The sequence below is a fragment of the Kwoniella mangroviensis genome (genome assembly GCF_000507465.2).
Source record: "Kwoniella mangroviensis CBS 8507 chromosome 1 map unlocalized Ctg01, whole genome shotgun sequence".
Taxonomy (NCBI): domain Eukaryota; kingdom Fungi; phylum Basidiomycota; class Tremellomycetes; order Tremellales; family Cryptococcaceae; genus Kwoniella; species Kwoniella mangrovensis.
In genome coordinates, this window is record NW_027062533.1 from 1,175,560 (window position 1) to 1,190,104 (window position 14,545).

The 14,545-nt window shown below is 43.9% G+C and overlaps 4 protein-coding genes across 4 annotated transcripts; 3 read left to right on the forward strand and 1 right to left on the reverse strand.

Annotated features, from left to right (window-relative positions):
• Positions 1-2,052: 2,052 nt before the first annotated feature.
• I203_100431 (uncharacterized protein) lies at positions 2,053-3,315 on the forward strand (the record flags this gene model as incomplete). Its single annotated transcript, XM_019148969.1, has 4 exons — positions 2,053-2,146; positions 2,245-2,585; positions 2,649-2,760; positions 2,849-3,315. The coding sequence occupies 4 exons, from the start codon at positions 2,053-2,055 to the stop codon at positions 3,313-3,315; spliced, it is 1,014 nt and encodes a 337-aa protein (XP_019001496.1).
• Positions 3,316-3,507: 192 nt separating this feature from the next.
• I203_100432 (uncharacterized protein) lies at positions 3,508-7,589 on the reverse strand (the record flags this gene model as incomplete). The annotated part of the gene is made up of 12 exons (XM_065516637.1): positions 3,508-3,942; positions 4,050-4,619; positions 4,685-4,960; positions 5,081-5,328; positions 5,468-5,873; positions 5,955-6,077; positions 6,176-6,427; positions 6,495-6,707; positions 6,855-6,970; positions 7,121-7,302; positions 7,377-7,494; positions 7,559-7,589. 12 exons carry the CDS (start codon positions 7,587-7,589, stop codon positions 3,508-3,510), a joined length of 2,970 nt encoding a protein of 989 aa, XP_065373455.1.
• A 752-nt stretch (positions 7,590-8,341) lies between these two features.
• Positions 8,342-10,696, forward strand: I203_100433 (uncharacterized protein; the record flags this gene model as incomplete). Its single annotated transcript, XM_019148967.1, has 13 exons — positions 8,342-8,429; positions 8,516-8,536; positions 8,635-8,743; positions 8,818-8,828; positions 8,902-9,034; positions 9,172-9,308; positions 9,418-9,559; positions 9,641-9,725; positions 9,784-9,821; positions 9,875-9,892; positions 9,956-9,985; positions 10,045-10,360; positions 10,427-10,696. The coding sequence occupies 13 exons, from the start codon at positions 8,342-8,344 to the stop codon at positions 10,694-10,696; spliced, it is 1,398 nt and encodes a 465-aa protein (XP_019001494.1).
• Positions 10,697-11,549: 853 nt separating this feature from the next.
• I203_100434 (uncharacterized protein) lies at positions 11,550-14,098 on the forward strand (the record flags this gene model as incomplete). Its single annotated transcript, XM_019148966.1, has 9 exons — positions 11,550-11,621; positions 11,716-12,136; positions 12,260-12,313; positions 12,435-12,601; positions 12,698-12,793; positions 12,863-13,069; positions 13,137-13,482; positions 13,613-13,911; positions 14,018-14,098. 9 exons carry the CDS (start codon positions 11,550-11,552, stop codon positions 14,096-14,098), a joined length of 1,743 nt encoding a protein of 580 aa, XP_019001493.1.
• Positions 14,099-14,545: the final 447 nt, after the last annotated feature.

Sequence of the window (14,545 nt, forward strand, 5' to 3'; positions counted from 1 at the left end):
GTCACCTACATCAGCACACGTTCCATCTCATTTCAATCCATCTCCTTTCTTATCGAGTCAACAGTTGTATATGTGTATCCTGCATCATCATTCCATTATTGTATTTGCATGTATTCCTGTGAATGATTACTTGGCTTGTGGTGGCGGATTTCCACTCGAGAATTGACTTCTACCTGGTACTTTCCACAAGCTAAGCTTTTGTCTACGTCCTACTTGTGACTAATTGAGGGATTTATGAATTACAGTACATTACCATTCAAACTGAGGTTTATTGTGACTTTGGATCCACCAGCTTGGCGCACCTGACTGTTGAACGAACTTGAATCTCATCCGAAAAAAATTGGAAGACTATTATATGGTTTCTAGCTTGAAGATCAGGAGAATTCTGCAAGAAGGCTATACTATCGAAAAAACGATAAATGTCGAAATACCTGTGAAGCGAGGAGGCAGGTGGGGAACAAAGGATCGGTAAGTAAAGTACAAGCCTGATCCGTCCTCGAGTCGAATTTGGTTGATGTTCTACAAGATTGAAGGCCTTCCAAGAAGCCTAGGACAAACCAGCGAAGTATAGTAAAATATCGTTGTAATTTTGCGCGTTGTGGAAATCAAAGAACCTGGTTATGGAAACAGCTTCAAATACTGTGATTCTTAGATCAGCTCACTCTTTTCATCCAAAACAGTACTATACTGTAATTTCACTGCTTATACTGTATGATCATGTCAGATACCGCCACAGACAGAGCAAATACGGGTTGCAAAGACCAAGACAGATGGACAATTCTCAGCGAGCCACACGGAATCTGCGCCGGATTGAGCTACAGATCCAACTCGACCAGTGATAACAATAACGAAATAGATATCAAGGTGGTTCTACCAGATAAAACATGGTTCAATACCCACGCCGACAGTTAAAGCAAAGAGGTGGTCTTTACTAGATTACCTGTCCCTTCCGCGTCCAAAGACACTAGACTCGTAGATTGGGTACATAAATTGAATAACGACAAGACGTTAGGTCACTTGGGGAAAATTACTGCGAGAGCGGAAGTGATAAGGTTCTGGAGGGATAGGATTTATGTACCTAATCTTATGCCTTGGAATGATAATTACGACAGGTGATCGAGACTATCGGCATCCTTATCGTCATTTCATAGAATTGAGGATGATTGCTCTGTAGGTGAGACTGCACAACAGATTATAGGCTATAGCTCTGTATAAGGATTCTCCTGGATGTGAGTCAGACATGAGTGACTACACTGTGATTCCCATGCAGATACTGTCGGGGACAATATCTTCAGCGTATCAATTGCAGATCGTCCACAATTTCAGAGGGGAATTCTTTTTTTTTTTTTTTTTTTTTTTCGACGGCGATCCTACCAAAGTGGCGACGTTCTCTTCCGGTAAAGCCTTCCTTTCACTTTTCGTGAAGCTGCTATGACGTTGGTTGAATGGTTCAAAGAAGCACAGATAGGTCCGATACCTCCTTCTCATATCATTCTTCGACACTACACTGCGTAGAACTCACTTGACAGTATACATCGCCAACTCAGATTCTGAACGGGGAAACCTTCCCGATCAAACCGGATCTCATCTCTCTCAAAGCAATGACAGATAATTGCCAATATCAAATTCGAAGCGCTGGCCTTGATATACGAAGGTGGATGTACAGTACAGGATGTACGAGTGAGAGGAGCGATTTCGCCACTTTCAGTGAGAATCGACAGGTCGTGATTTAAACTGTAACATCACCAACTACGATATGTATACAGCAGTAGTCCCCCCTTCACCAGCGGATATGATATGCAATTTGGTTGAAAGGATCATTTGTGCAGGTGGTCTTCATTTCTTGGCTCTTCAATATGATATATGATGAAATACGCAATTCGAACGGTTTGTGATTGCCACTCAGACTCAGTCGATCATGATATATAAAGAATATGTGGGTAGGTACTGTAAATGACTTGCCACTTACATAGTTAACACAAGTACGTCCATCAGTTCGATCAATAACTTTACGAATAATAAAATAAAGATACCAGAACCTCGTCATTTACAATGTCAACTCCAACTTCAACAACAACGAACCCCGAATACAAGTTGGGCGGCACCAAGCCTGATAGACCATTCACCATCATAACTGGACATAGTGGTAGGTGCATTGAATTTCAGTCGCAGTTGTCCAGTCTATGTACTGTAACTCAGCATAATATTTTTTTAACCGTCATTCATATCTCATGCATTTTACAGGTCGGTACTATCTCACCGAAAATGACGAGTCATTCTCACAATGCGATACATCTCTCCTCATTCCCTCCAGTCAAAATGCCACCCCCGCTGCCGCTGCCACTTCCAGTACTGGGGTTGACCAAATTGAGAAGAGGGTCATTCGAGCAAGATCCGACGACTTGCCTGAACTATGGTACGTCAATGATCGAGATGATCAAACGTATAAGATGGGGTTCTACGTATCTGTTCAGACCGACCGGGCAAATGGTGGTGCAATTTACGGGTGTAGAGTCCATGGTCAATCGTCTATTGATCAAGTTGATCAACTGCGATTGGAACGAGAAGAGTGGATCAATGAAATGGTGAATCATGGTAATCTCTCAACTGATCCAGAGGAATAAAGTATGGTTTCCCATATTTTGAAGAGTATTCCGGAGATCAAGGACAATACCAAGGTTGAGAAGGATATGATGTCGATGATGAGAAGTAAATTAGGGTTGATGTGGGATTATACAATTATGCCTGAAATAACTTCCAGTGAGTCAATCGTTGGATTGTTCTTATATAGACTCTGGTAGAAGCTGATCCATCGATCTTATCCCTTGCATGGGCTGGGTTATTGTAGGGAATTACTATCTCCTTCAAGATTCTCAAACTCAATCTTCTGTGCTTGATAAATACGAGGTTGATGATACCTCACAAACAAGTAATGGTGCGGTCATCAACAGATCAAATGATAAGTACGAAACCACTTTTACAGAACATGCAAATGGTAATTTAGATATCACCACGACCTTTAACTTCGATTCCGACTACAAACCATCAAATACAGGGGAGATGAAAATCAAGACTCGATCTACGAAGGATGATATATCAATGGCGAGAAGTAGAGATGAATGGATCAACAAAGTATACAACAGGGGTAACGTCGAGACTGATACTGTTACTGATCGCTCTGTCTCTGTCGAAAAACAAATCAGCTCACTTGCTGATGACACTGACGATCCGAGATTGAAAGATCATCTGATCCAAAGAAGTAAAAGCGCTTTAGGTCATTTACACGATTTGAAATATTATCAAGCTCGTCAATAACTGAGAGTGCACGAGATTGATCATAGGGGATCTGTTAAATCTCTTTTGTGGCTCACCGCAAATTGTGTGACATACAGTACACGACTCAACTGGAATCATTGTGATAGTGACAGTTTATGCATTTTATATTCAATCTTTATATCATTCTACTATATCCCCTCACTTCGCTACATTTGACTTTACGACTCTAGTCTAATCCTCAAAAGGATATTCAAACGGTTGAGGAGGTTCCACATCCTCATCCTCTTCCTCTACGCCTTGCCCGGCAGTTATTCCACCAGCTCCACCAGCTGCCGCGTTCTGCTCTTGTACTTGTTCAGCCGCATTAGACTGTCCATTGCCATTACCCCATCCAGGCCATAAACTCTTATCCAACTCTATAAACCCATCTTCACTCGTCGCTTCATCAGGTTTGGTATCTCGTACCACGACGATATTTCCACTTCCACTTCCACTAGGTCTGACAGGTATGTACCTCCCCTCAGGTGGGAAAGAGATATACTGTAATTGAGTGGGAATCACTCTTGACATGTTAGATAAGGTGAAAGAGCTAGGTTCGGAAGGTTTCTTCTTCTGTGTGGGAGTTGATGATGGCTTGTCGGTAGTGGTAGCTTCCGGTTTATCGTCCTATAGGCGTGACACGAAAGCACGAGTCAGGTCAATTCATTTAATCACACAACGTTCAAATAAGTTCTCGAAAATTCGTAAGTGATGCGGATATAAACACCACTCACCGTATCCATAGCTTCCCCTGCCTCCTGCTTCTTAGCTCTGTCCCTAGCTTTCGCCTTCGCCGTAGTCGACAAAACAGCAGTCTTCGCTTTATCCTTCTTCTTCTCTTCCTGCTTTTTCTCCGTCGAGGGATAGGCAAACAAGGATGCTTTGGCATTACATGTCAAGTCGATTTTGGGCAATTTGACATCTTCGTTCACAGCAATTAAAGCAGTAGGGGTGAAAGCTAACCCTAATCCGTGGGCTAGGGGGAACCAATACCAGAATTGAGTGAATAACGTCAGTCCGACAATCGCATTCATGTTCAGGGTTCCTGCTCGAGTAGACAAGGCCAAAGTCATATTACGTCCTCCGGCATCGATTATACCTTGAGCTAAAGAGGCACCGAATCGGGCCATGGGATCTTCATGTTTGTCAGAAACGACTTTAGCGAAAAGGGCTCGAATCGATGCTGATTTAGGTGATGAAGCTTCGGATTGTTGAATCAAGATCATCGCTAGGGATAGATAAGCCCCTTGACGAACGAAGTCTACTGGATCTTTTGTCATAGGTTCCAGCAATTCGATGGCAGTCTAAGTGGCAAATTTACTCGAATGTCAGCTGTAATACTGAACAATTTGAGCTAATTACAACTGACCTCCAATCCTGTACCTGCACAAGAAATACCCAAAGCCAAAGTGGCACCGTGTCTGACATGAGGGTTATAACTTTCTGCGAGGAGTTGGACAACTCGAGGTACCTGAGTATGATTTCGGAATAGGACGAAACCGAGTGCGGTGACCGCAGCTCGTCGCACATCGTCGTTGACATCGGATACAGCGACGTGCAAGAGTTTCTTCACGGCTTTATTGCTACTTGTACCAGCGTAGGCGAGGGCAATGGTGAACATTCCACCGTATCGGAGGATTGCGTCCTGAGATCGAAGAGAGGGATCAGCAATGGAAACACATTGGCGAGATACGTTGAGCGTAAGACGGTTACATTCAAGGATGTATAAGACGAAATGATGGTGAAGTAAAATCTGTCAACTCACCTTCTCCTCAGTTAAAGTCTGAATGATACCATCCGCTTTTTCTCTCTGATTGTACATCACAAAGGCAATACCCATAGCCAAACTTCTAATGATTTTTTCGTGTTGAGTTTCCCTGGCATACGATAACATCTCATCCAGGGCTTTCTCAGAAGCTGTACCGAGCATGACTAATCCCATGGCATAACCTGCAGCTTCTCCTGCAGTGGCATTATCGCTGAATAGGATCGTTCGAATTTGCTCGTAGATATCTGGTACAAACGAGAAAGAAGATCAGTTCACAAGCCAGTTAATGGAAAAGGGATGCAGGAACCAGGGAAAGACAAAATCACGAGATACCAGAATTATCCCAAACTCGTGTTGATGAAAAGGTAGATAACAATCACTCACCCTCATCAGCAGTAGCGATCGCACTGACACCCAACCCTAACGCCGCACCATGCTGTATGATCGGATCGACATTCTCATTCAAGTTCTTCTTCAATTCATCTTCTGCCAACTCCTTTCTGCCATTATATATCAAGCCAAGAGCGAAGAGCGAACCACCTTCTGAGAACTTGTTGGGAGCTGATCCACCGGGTAAATAGGGTTTGACCACTTTCAAACCATTTATCCATGATCCACGGTGTATTAAGCCCAATGCGGCGGTAGTTGAGAATTTGGCCCAGTTGGAAGCTCTTCCGAGATAATCTAGGTTCTCCCTGAGGAATTTGTCAGAGGTGGTACCGCAGTTTGCAAAGGCGTTGGTGAATGTTATGGCGGAGTGATAGATTGAATATCGATCTTCGAGAGTTTCCTAATAAACGATCAACGAACTTCAGTTAAGTGTCGATCAATGCCCAACTATACAGGGTCCGATGAATATGATTAAACCCACCTTGGTAACTTTCAATATCGACATATCAGTCTTGTTATTCTTGTTCAAGAAGTTCAAAAACAGTTCCGCCGAGGTGACTCCTTTGAGAATATTATCTAAGATGACTTTTGGATCGCTTTCATCCTACGAGCGAGTACGGAATGATCGTCATCAGCCCATATGCTCCTTCCGCTAGATGGACGACTGTTCCACGACCGGCTATTGATGGGTATGGCACTTACTGGGTTCTCAGCGGGAGGCGCCAAACCTTTTTCAGCCAATTTACTTCTCGTACCATCAATGAAAGCTTGAGGGGCAACTTCGTTCAGATCGAAAGCTATTTGATAAGCGTCCAGATGATTCTGTTCATTTATCAACTTGATCAATGATTCGCCGCATGATTCAACATCGGAGTTTTGAGCCCAGATGGTCGTGATGGAGTTCCAGTCAGGTTGGGGGTTGTGGTGGAATAATCGAAGTAGGAGATTGAAGAGCTGATTGAGCAGAGTGAAGTTAAGCACATTTTTAAGCTCTCTATGAGTATAGGATGAAGGGACTCACATTAGACCTGAACTCCTCTGACCATCCTTCATTGCCGGTGGCACCTGATACTACTTCCGAAAGGACATATCTCAGAAGACTTTCATCGTGGGTAGGTCTGGATGACTGAGGTTTGGAGGAGGTGGAAGGTTGAGAGGAAGAGTTGGCGCGTGAGGTGAGGTAAATCATTTCTACCAGGTCGAGTCGGCGGAGAGACAGTGCTAAACCCATGGCCTAGAGTTAAGAACAACAAGTGATTTAGCATCATGTTGTGCATACATAGAACAACAATAATTTGAACGTTGATTTATGAAAGAAAAATGAAGATTTTCCCTGTTATGAGTGGTGGAGGTCTAGAGTAGAAGTATATGGTCCACTTACGAGTTTACCATTTTCACCCGAGGTACTTCTCAAAACACTATCAACGATATTGCTCAAAGCAGTATCGATCTTCTCTCCTCGAGAAGTTTGTTCGATAGCTCGATCAAGGCATCCGGCTGAATTGTAAAAATCAAAGTATCAGCATGAACACCACTACTACCTCAACAGAAAGAAAGGATTCAAGCATTTCAAGCGTTGATAATCAGATCGAAATACGCTATACTGATTTTCGAGGTCCTTTGCGACGGGGGAATGGATGCACGTACAGATGATAGTCTCTCTGAATTCCCCTTCTTTCTCCTTCTCAAACGCTCCACCAGCTTTCAAAGCGAATTCCACAGCTTCATCTAGGTATCCCATATAGTAGTATATCTTTGAAATCAACAGTGCAGCTTGCGGACGTGATTCAGAGGGTAATTCTTTGGACATTGGATCGGCGAGTAGTTCGCTATCAAGTTTATCAATCAGTATCCTCTCCTTCTCTTCGGGGGATACATCGAGTACAATGAGATATTAGCTTACAGGTATGACAGCTTATCACTCATCTCTGCCCAGAACTGCCCTACGATATTCAACAAGTGATTCAAGGCGTATACACGAATATCTTTGTCTTCATCTTCCAGAAGGGTTAACGAACCAGCTATATAGCAAGACACAGATTTATCAGCTTTCGGTCCGAAGTCAATGTGGACCAGGTAGCTCACCTGCGCTGGTCGTCACTGAAGCTACTGGCATGATGCTGGTGATTATCAATTTTAGTCAGAAATGGATTGAGTATGAGATGTCGGTATGTATATCACCTTGATCAAGTTGACCATCGCGTCTCCATCTGTCAACTTGGCATCTCTGTCATCGCTGACGCTTGCGTATAAGTGTACCATCCACGTGGCTGCTGCTGCTGTGACGGGAATAGATGTCAAAGTGGCAGATGGAGTTGAGTCGTATCTCCTTGGATCATCTCAGGCACATAGAGAGGTGACGTCTACTACGTACGTACGTGTGTCGCATGTACTGTACCAACCAGAGACAACCGATGTTCACAACAATCCCTCTTGAGCTATTTTCGATCTTGAGCCTCCACTTTCCAGTCCACGGAATGTGGGATGTCAGTGGGAATATCCAGTACAAAAATAACGGCATACGGCATGGGTATAACCTATCGCTTCGTATGCATGGCATGGACCGATGGAATCGATGATCTCGGTCATGTTAACCGTTAATTCATCTCTGCCTCATGTTTTGTCTAGTTCTAGTCGTGTCATAAAGGTCCTTTGAGGTGACTTGATCATATATATATATATATATACCCTTCTGGCCGATCATCCCATCACATCCACCATATACCCACGGCAGTTCCATACATCCTTATACCATCACCATCACCATACACACAAGCATATAAACCTATCTCGTCCTCCTTCTTCCTCTCTTGCTTTCTTTCTTTCGCTTCTTCATTCATTCATCTAATTTACAGATCTGTAGACACCATGTCTGAAACCATCATACCCACTAGAGACACATCAAGGAAGAGGAGAGATGCTAGCAGCGGAGGGGGGAAAGGTGAGATATGGTGGTGTGAGTTGAGCTTCTCTTCGTCATATCGAAGTATATCCTACCAGTACAAAGTAGCTAATACATTTAGGGTTTCTGATGGTCAATAGCAAATGGTATATTCTTCGTATGTGAGTATATCGTCTCTTTATCTTACCGACATCTGTGTGATGGACCAATCTCTCGATCAAGCCCGCCCGAGCTGAATACCTTGATTGAATCAAATTAGCGATCCACATATTCGCTATGATCGGAGCGATCTACCTCTCTCCTCTGACCGCTATCGACCCAAGGACAGCTGTGCTGTGTTTCATCTCTTGGCAATTAGCTTCTTTCGGGTGAGCACACAGTCTGTCGAATCTCACAGTGTTTTAACTGGGCTGACGAGATACTTTCGTATTCGATGATGAAGAATCACGATAGGTAAATTGGTCACCCTGTACCAATCCCATCATCAACATAGTCGTCAAGCTAATCATCTCTTATCATCATATAGGATATCATCGTCTCTGGTCTCATCGCGCTTTCACAGCTACCGCACCCCTCCGAATCGCCTTAGCTTGGATGGGTTCAATGGGATTTCAGGGGAGTATCAAGTGGTGGGTATTGAGACATAGGTTACATCATCGGTGAGTAACACTAGTGTTGTATCATACATTCCACTCTCACTTCCATTCTAATATGAATATGATCACCACTCATTCGGACCCGTTACGAACCCTATTCAATATTGATCATTGATGGAATCATCTATCTATCAATGCAGATTTACCGATTCAAATCTCCACGACCCATACTCTGCTTCCAAAGGATTATGGTTCTCTCACTGCGGATGGATATTCCGTAAACCTTCTTATCCAAGGATGAAATTGATTGAGAGGGGAGATTTGGACGCTGATCCAGGTGAGTAACCCCCTGATATCATCATTGCGCAATAGATCCGTGCAGATCCACTCGAAGAAACTACATCAGAATGGGAGAGCTAAGTCATCTCATTTTTGATGACTTGTAGTCGTTCGCTTTCAACACAAACATTACGTTCCCATCGCATTGTTCTCAGGATTAATCCTTCCTTCTCTGATAGCTCATTGGGGATGGAATGATTGGTTGGGCGGTTTGGTATGGGGTGGAGCTATAGCCAGACTGTTGATTTGGTGAGTCCACCTGATGGGAATCAGCTACTGGGTAATGGTAGAGGTCACGGAGGAGCCAATTAGCTGATTGACTCTGCTCAGGCATACCACTTTCTGCATCAATTCGCTGGCTCATTGGACGGGATTGCAGCCCTACACTGAGGAAGTCACGGCTAGAGGAAACTATGTAAGCTGGACTTCGTACCAAATCTCATGGTGTCGGAGCTTACATTTCACTTTTTCAGTTGTTAGCTGTCTTGACTTCCGGAGAAGGCAATCACAAGTGAGTCAGCTATTCGTTGTCAGAGAGTATAATCAAGCTGACCTATCTTATAGTTTCCATCATGCTTTCCCGTATGTTCATTGGCGAAACGTGCTTGACAAGCTGCTGTACTAACCTCACTGTTATGATCATAGCAAAGACTTCCGTAATGGACCACACCCAGCGTAAGTGAGCAAGTCCGATAATACCAATACATCAGAGCAGCTGATATCCCCTTCTGTAGCGATTGGGATCCATCGAAATGGTTTATATGGGTATTACACAAGTACACCTCCCTTGTTCCCACTATCGCTCGTACACCCGAAAGCGCTGTCAGAAAAGCTCGAGCTAGGGTATTCATGGCTCAAGCTGATCGATTGACTGAAGCTTTACCACCTCATGAGATGGTCCGACCCAAAGAATATCTACCAGTATGGTCTCGAGCGGAAGTGAGGAAGAGACACGGAGAGTATGTGAAAGAGGAGCATGGAGTGAGGAGGAGGGTGTTGGTGTTGCTGGAAGGATGTGTAGTGGATGTCGGAGGGTATCTGGAAGACCATGTGAGTTCGATTGCATTTTCGGTAATGAAAATGGCCACTCGAGCTCATGTGTAATGGTGTACACAGCCTGGTGGGAATGATCTCCTCTTAAGTCACTGCGTTCTCCCTCTTCCCTCCGAAAGCACGGACGATCTCGATATCGATTCTGGCTACGCTTCTTCCGAGCTGGCTTCTCCACCTCTGAACAAGATCTCACTTTCATCGCCCGAAATAGATGAGGTCGATCAGATTGTTCTCAAAGATGCTACGAGGGCGTTCTTCGGTGGTATGAACAATCATAGTGGTGCTGCGAAGGAATGGATGAGGTGTCTGAGAGTGGCTAGGTTGGAGAAGTGAACACTGGTATGATGATTTTAGATCCCAATGTACATGTAGAGTAAAATCAGACAGGTAGAAAATACAATGAGACACGAAAGTTCAAGATCCATCCATGTCGATGTGCATATAATCATACATCATGCATCTAAAAGCCATTGCCATATCAAGTAGTCCTACATGATGAAACAGCCTGCTTGATTGTGAAACTCGACCTTGGTCTTGCCAACGTTTGTAACTGCAGTAAAAGATGCACGTGCTGTCGGGTGTGAGACTGTCCGATGTAGCCGGAGTACGACCACCACACCGCACTTCGGATATGAACGACGAGATGGGATCAGGATGAGATAAGTCAGGTGAGATAAGGATGGGATAGGACGATAACAACGACCAACAACAACAACGTATCCATCCCATTCAGCACATCCTCCTCCTCATCATCATCATCATCACCATCGCCGTCACACAAAGATCCACATACATAACCAACCTCGTCCATACCTCACCTACACATCGCATCCTTCATATCACACTCACGGCCATAGCCGATCTCGTCGGGAAACGCTCAGACTTCAAGTCCGAAACACAGCATAGACACACCAGTGACGAAGGTAAAAGACGAGCAGTACGAAGATCATTCCTTTTATCTCAACAAGGTGCATCCAAGAAGCTACTTTGTCGACCTTTCTCTGTGATTTGGGGTTCTTCCGATTCACCGAGTCGACAATTCTTGGTTTGTGGGGATATTGATATCAGCCATTGCGTATATATAGATATACCTTTCAATTATAGTAGTCTTACACAACATAATTAGCTCCTTATCCTACCTCCATCTATCTTTGGCATTTCATATATAAGAATATATACACTCGATATGGCCGAATTACAACAAGTTTTAGAACTGCTCAAGAAGCTAGATACAAGACAAGAGGAATTGGCCGCTCAGGTGAGTGTTGTCTTATTTTTCACTATTCAAATCCCTCTTTTCTACAACCACACCGACAATCCTGGTCTTAATCTTCACTCTGACATCACTATAGGTTGAATCTCTCAAGTCTTCATCTTCTAAATGTTCATGTGGTCAATCCCACTCTCATCCAAACCCCTCTACATACCCAATACATCTTGCCGGCTCTACCCCCTCATCCCCATCCACTCCAGCAGCAGGTACCGAGACTATCCCTTGTCCTCCTCTTCCAGCTTCTCCACGAAGTAACTCAGGTGGCGTAGAAGCACTAAGAATTTCCAGAGGATCATTCACTTCTTTACTTCCAAGTGCACTAAACAACCTGGGTTTGGGAACCAGTCCACCCTCGAATTCCAATGGGACTTCCACTCCGTATGGTAATCTGTCGTTGGAAGCTGCTTCTCACGGTGCGGGGGCACCTGGACCTTTGTCTCCCTCTGGTGATAAAGATAAGGATAAGAAGAAGGGGTATCCTAATAGGGTGGTATTGACAAGTAAGTTGTTGCCACTCATCTCTTCTTTAGATTATGCGATACTGCTTCGACCATTCCCACATTCATGAACACGTTTTTCCCACTAATGATGATATGTGCTGATTCACTCTTTTTGACACACAGCATACCCCTCCCAAGCTGGTATCAATCCCGTTCCCATCAACTGGGGCGCAGGACGTAAGTATCCTCAATATCATGATGTCACTCACTCGCTCAACTCTATTCATCCCGACCTACGGACTTACCATAGTTGTATATCTCGAACGAAGCTGATATGATGCACGTTGCCATTTCGTAGCCACCGCTAGAGAACGAGGTCCAGTAGTCTGTTCACGTATTAAACAGAACTTGCTCATCCGAAATTCCATCGGTGCCCATTCAGGCTCATATAGTATCTACAGGGCTTTGTCGATCGCTATGGGTCAGTTGAGACCTGATTGGAGACCTGATCTGACCAACACCCATGTGAGTGTCTCCTATAATGCTAAAAGTTTTACCTAGATACACCCGAAAATATGTCATATGGCAGTGTGAAGGAGGCTGATGGCACCTCTTCAATAGCCACCCTTTGTCCTTCCTCCCACTGAAGGATGGTTTGGCAATAAGATCGTATCTTTCGACCCTTGGGGTGCCATGTCACAAGAGATTTGGGCCAAGGTGAGTTGCTTTTGTTCATGTTGTATATCTCATCGGCTAATCGTTACTGACAATCATCCCATACTATAGGAATATGCAGACGGTTTAGATGTCCGACCTACCATCTCTCAAACGAAAGCACATATCAAGATCGAAGAACTCGACGTTCTAGCTAGGAAGGGTGAATTCCCCGTGGACGGTGATATCGTCATCAAATCACCTGAATTGGCGGCTTTCCCAGGTGTAGATCAAGGTATTGAAGTGAACACTTACAAAGCGGCTGTTGATCCTGTCTGGGTGAGTTGCGACGTACTTGACTCCCGTTATCATCACAACTCACTGATACTTATTGTTTTTGGAATAGTATCTACCTGGTGTAGCCGCTCGATTAGGTATCGACGAATCTATCCTCCGAAGAGCCCTGTTCGAAGATACAGGAGGGATGTATCCTGAATTACTCACTCGTCCAGATATAAAGATCTTCCTCCCTCCCATAGGAGGCATGACCATATACATCATGGGTGATCCGGCGAAACTCCAAGATCCCAATGTGGAGATCACCTGTCGACCACACGATTCATGTTCTGGTTCAGATGTGTTCGGATCGGATATCTGTACTTGTAGACCGTATTTGATTTTTGGAATTTCAGAGGCTATCAAATGTGCTCAGAGAGGTGGGGTGGGTGTTATTGTGTATTTCCAGAAAGAAGGTGAGTGCGGTTCAAGGTTTAACTAATGACACGATTTTCGGTGTATCAGTTTTAAATCATGTCATTCGGGACTGGACTGTGGGATGAAGGAACAAATGGGCTGACTTCTATATCCTTGTTCACAATATAGGACGAGCTTTGGGAGAAGTAACCAAATACATGGTATACAACCGACGAAAACGAGGTGGTGATTCTGCGGCAGAATACTTCAACAACACCGAAGTGGTAGCTGGTGTGAAAGATGCGAGACATCAAGCGTTGATGCCTGACGTATTACATTTCCTGGGCATCAAGAAGATCACGAATTTGATTTCGATGAGTAATATGAAATACGATGCGATTGTTGGTAGTGGTATTGAGGTGATTAATCGATATGAAATTCCGGAGGAACTTATCCCTGCCGATGGAAGGGTTGAGATTGATGCCAAGGTGAGTGAGGTCGGGTTGAACCCATAAGACCTACCCTAATTCCTGTTCTCGATGCCCTGTTTAGAAAAGATACAGAGCTGACTGTAGTTATTTGGGTGGAATATAGATCCAATCGGGTTATTTCTCAAAGAAGGAATTGACTGATGAGAAAGTGAAAGCGACCAAAGGAAGAGATTGGGGTGAGTAAACTGTTTCCTTTCTGATTGACCTTGGTGCTGATGACAAGTCATGTTAGATGATATCGTTCACTAAGATACCTATCATTTCCTCCGTGTTGGGATGATATTGACCTTCTCCATCATTATAAGTTATCCGACCTACATAAGTGTTTCGGAAAATTTTATATGGAATTCATCCAATCTGTTCTGCTTTTGTCTGTTCTATCGTTCTTGATTTTAGGTGTAGGAATTGCTAGATATTGTAGATAAGATTCACACATGCATATCATCGTTGTTGCCAATCGTTGTTCAGTATGACCCAAGACAGAATGTGTATATACTCCGGATGTGGAATTCTATGTCACTTCAACGATTGTCCGTAGTGATACCTCCTGTTACGAACGGGTACTTCCCATTCGATCTCGATGAATAGATTCATTAATCTCAATAATGTTTTTGGATCACCATTGATGGTA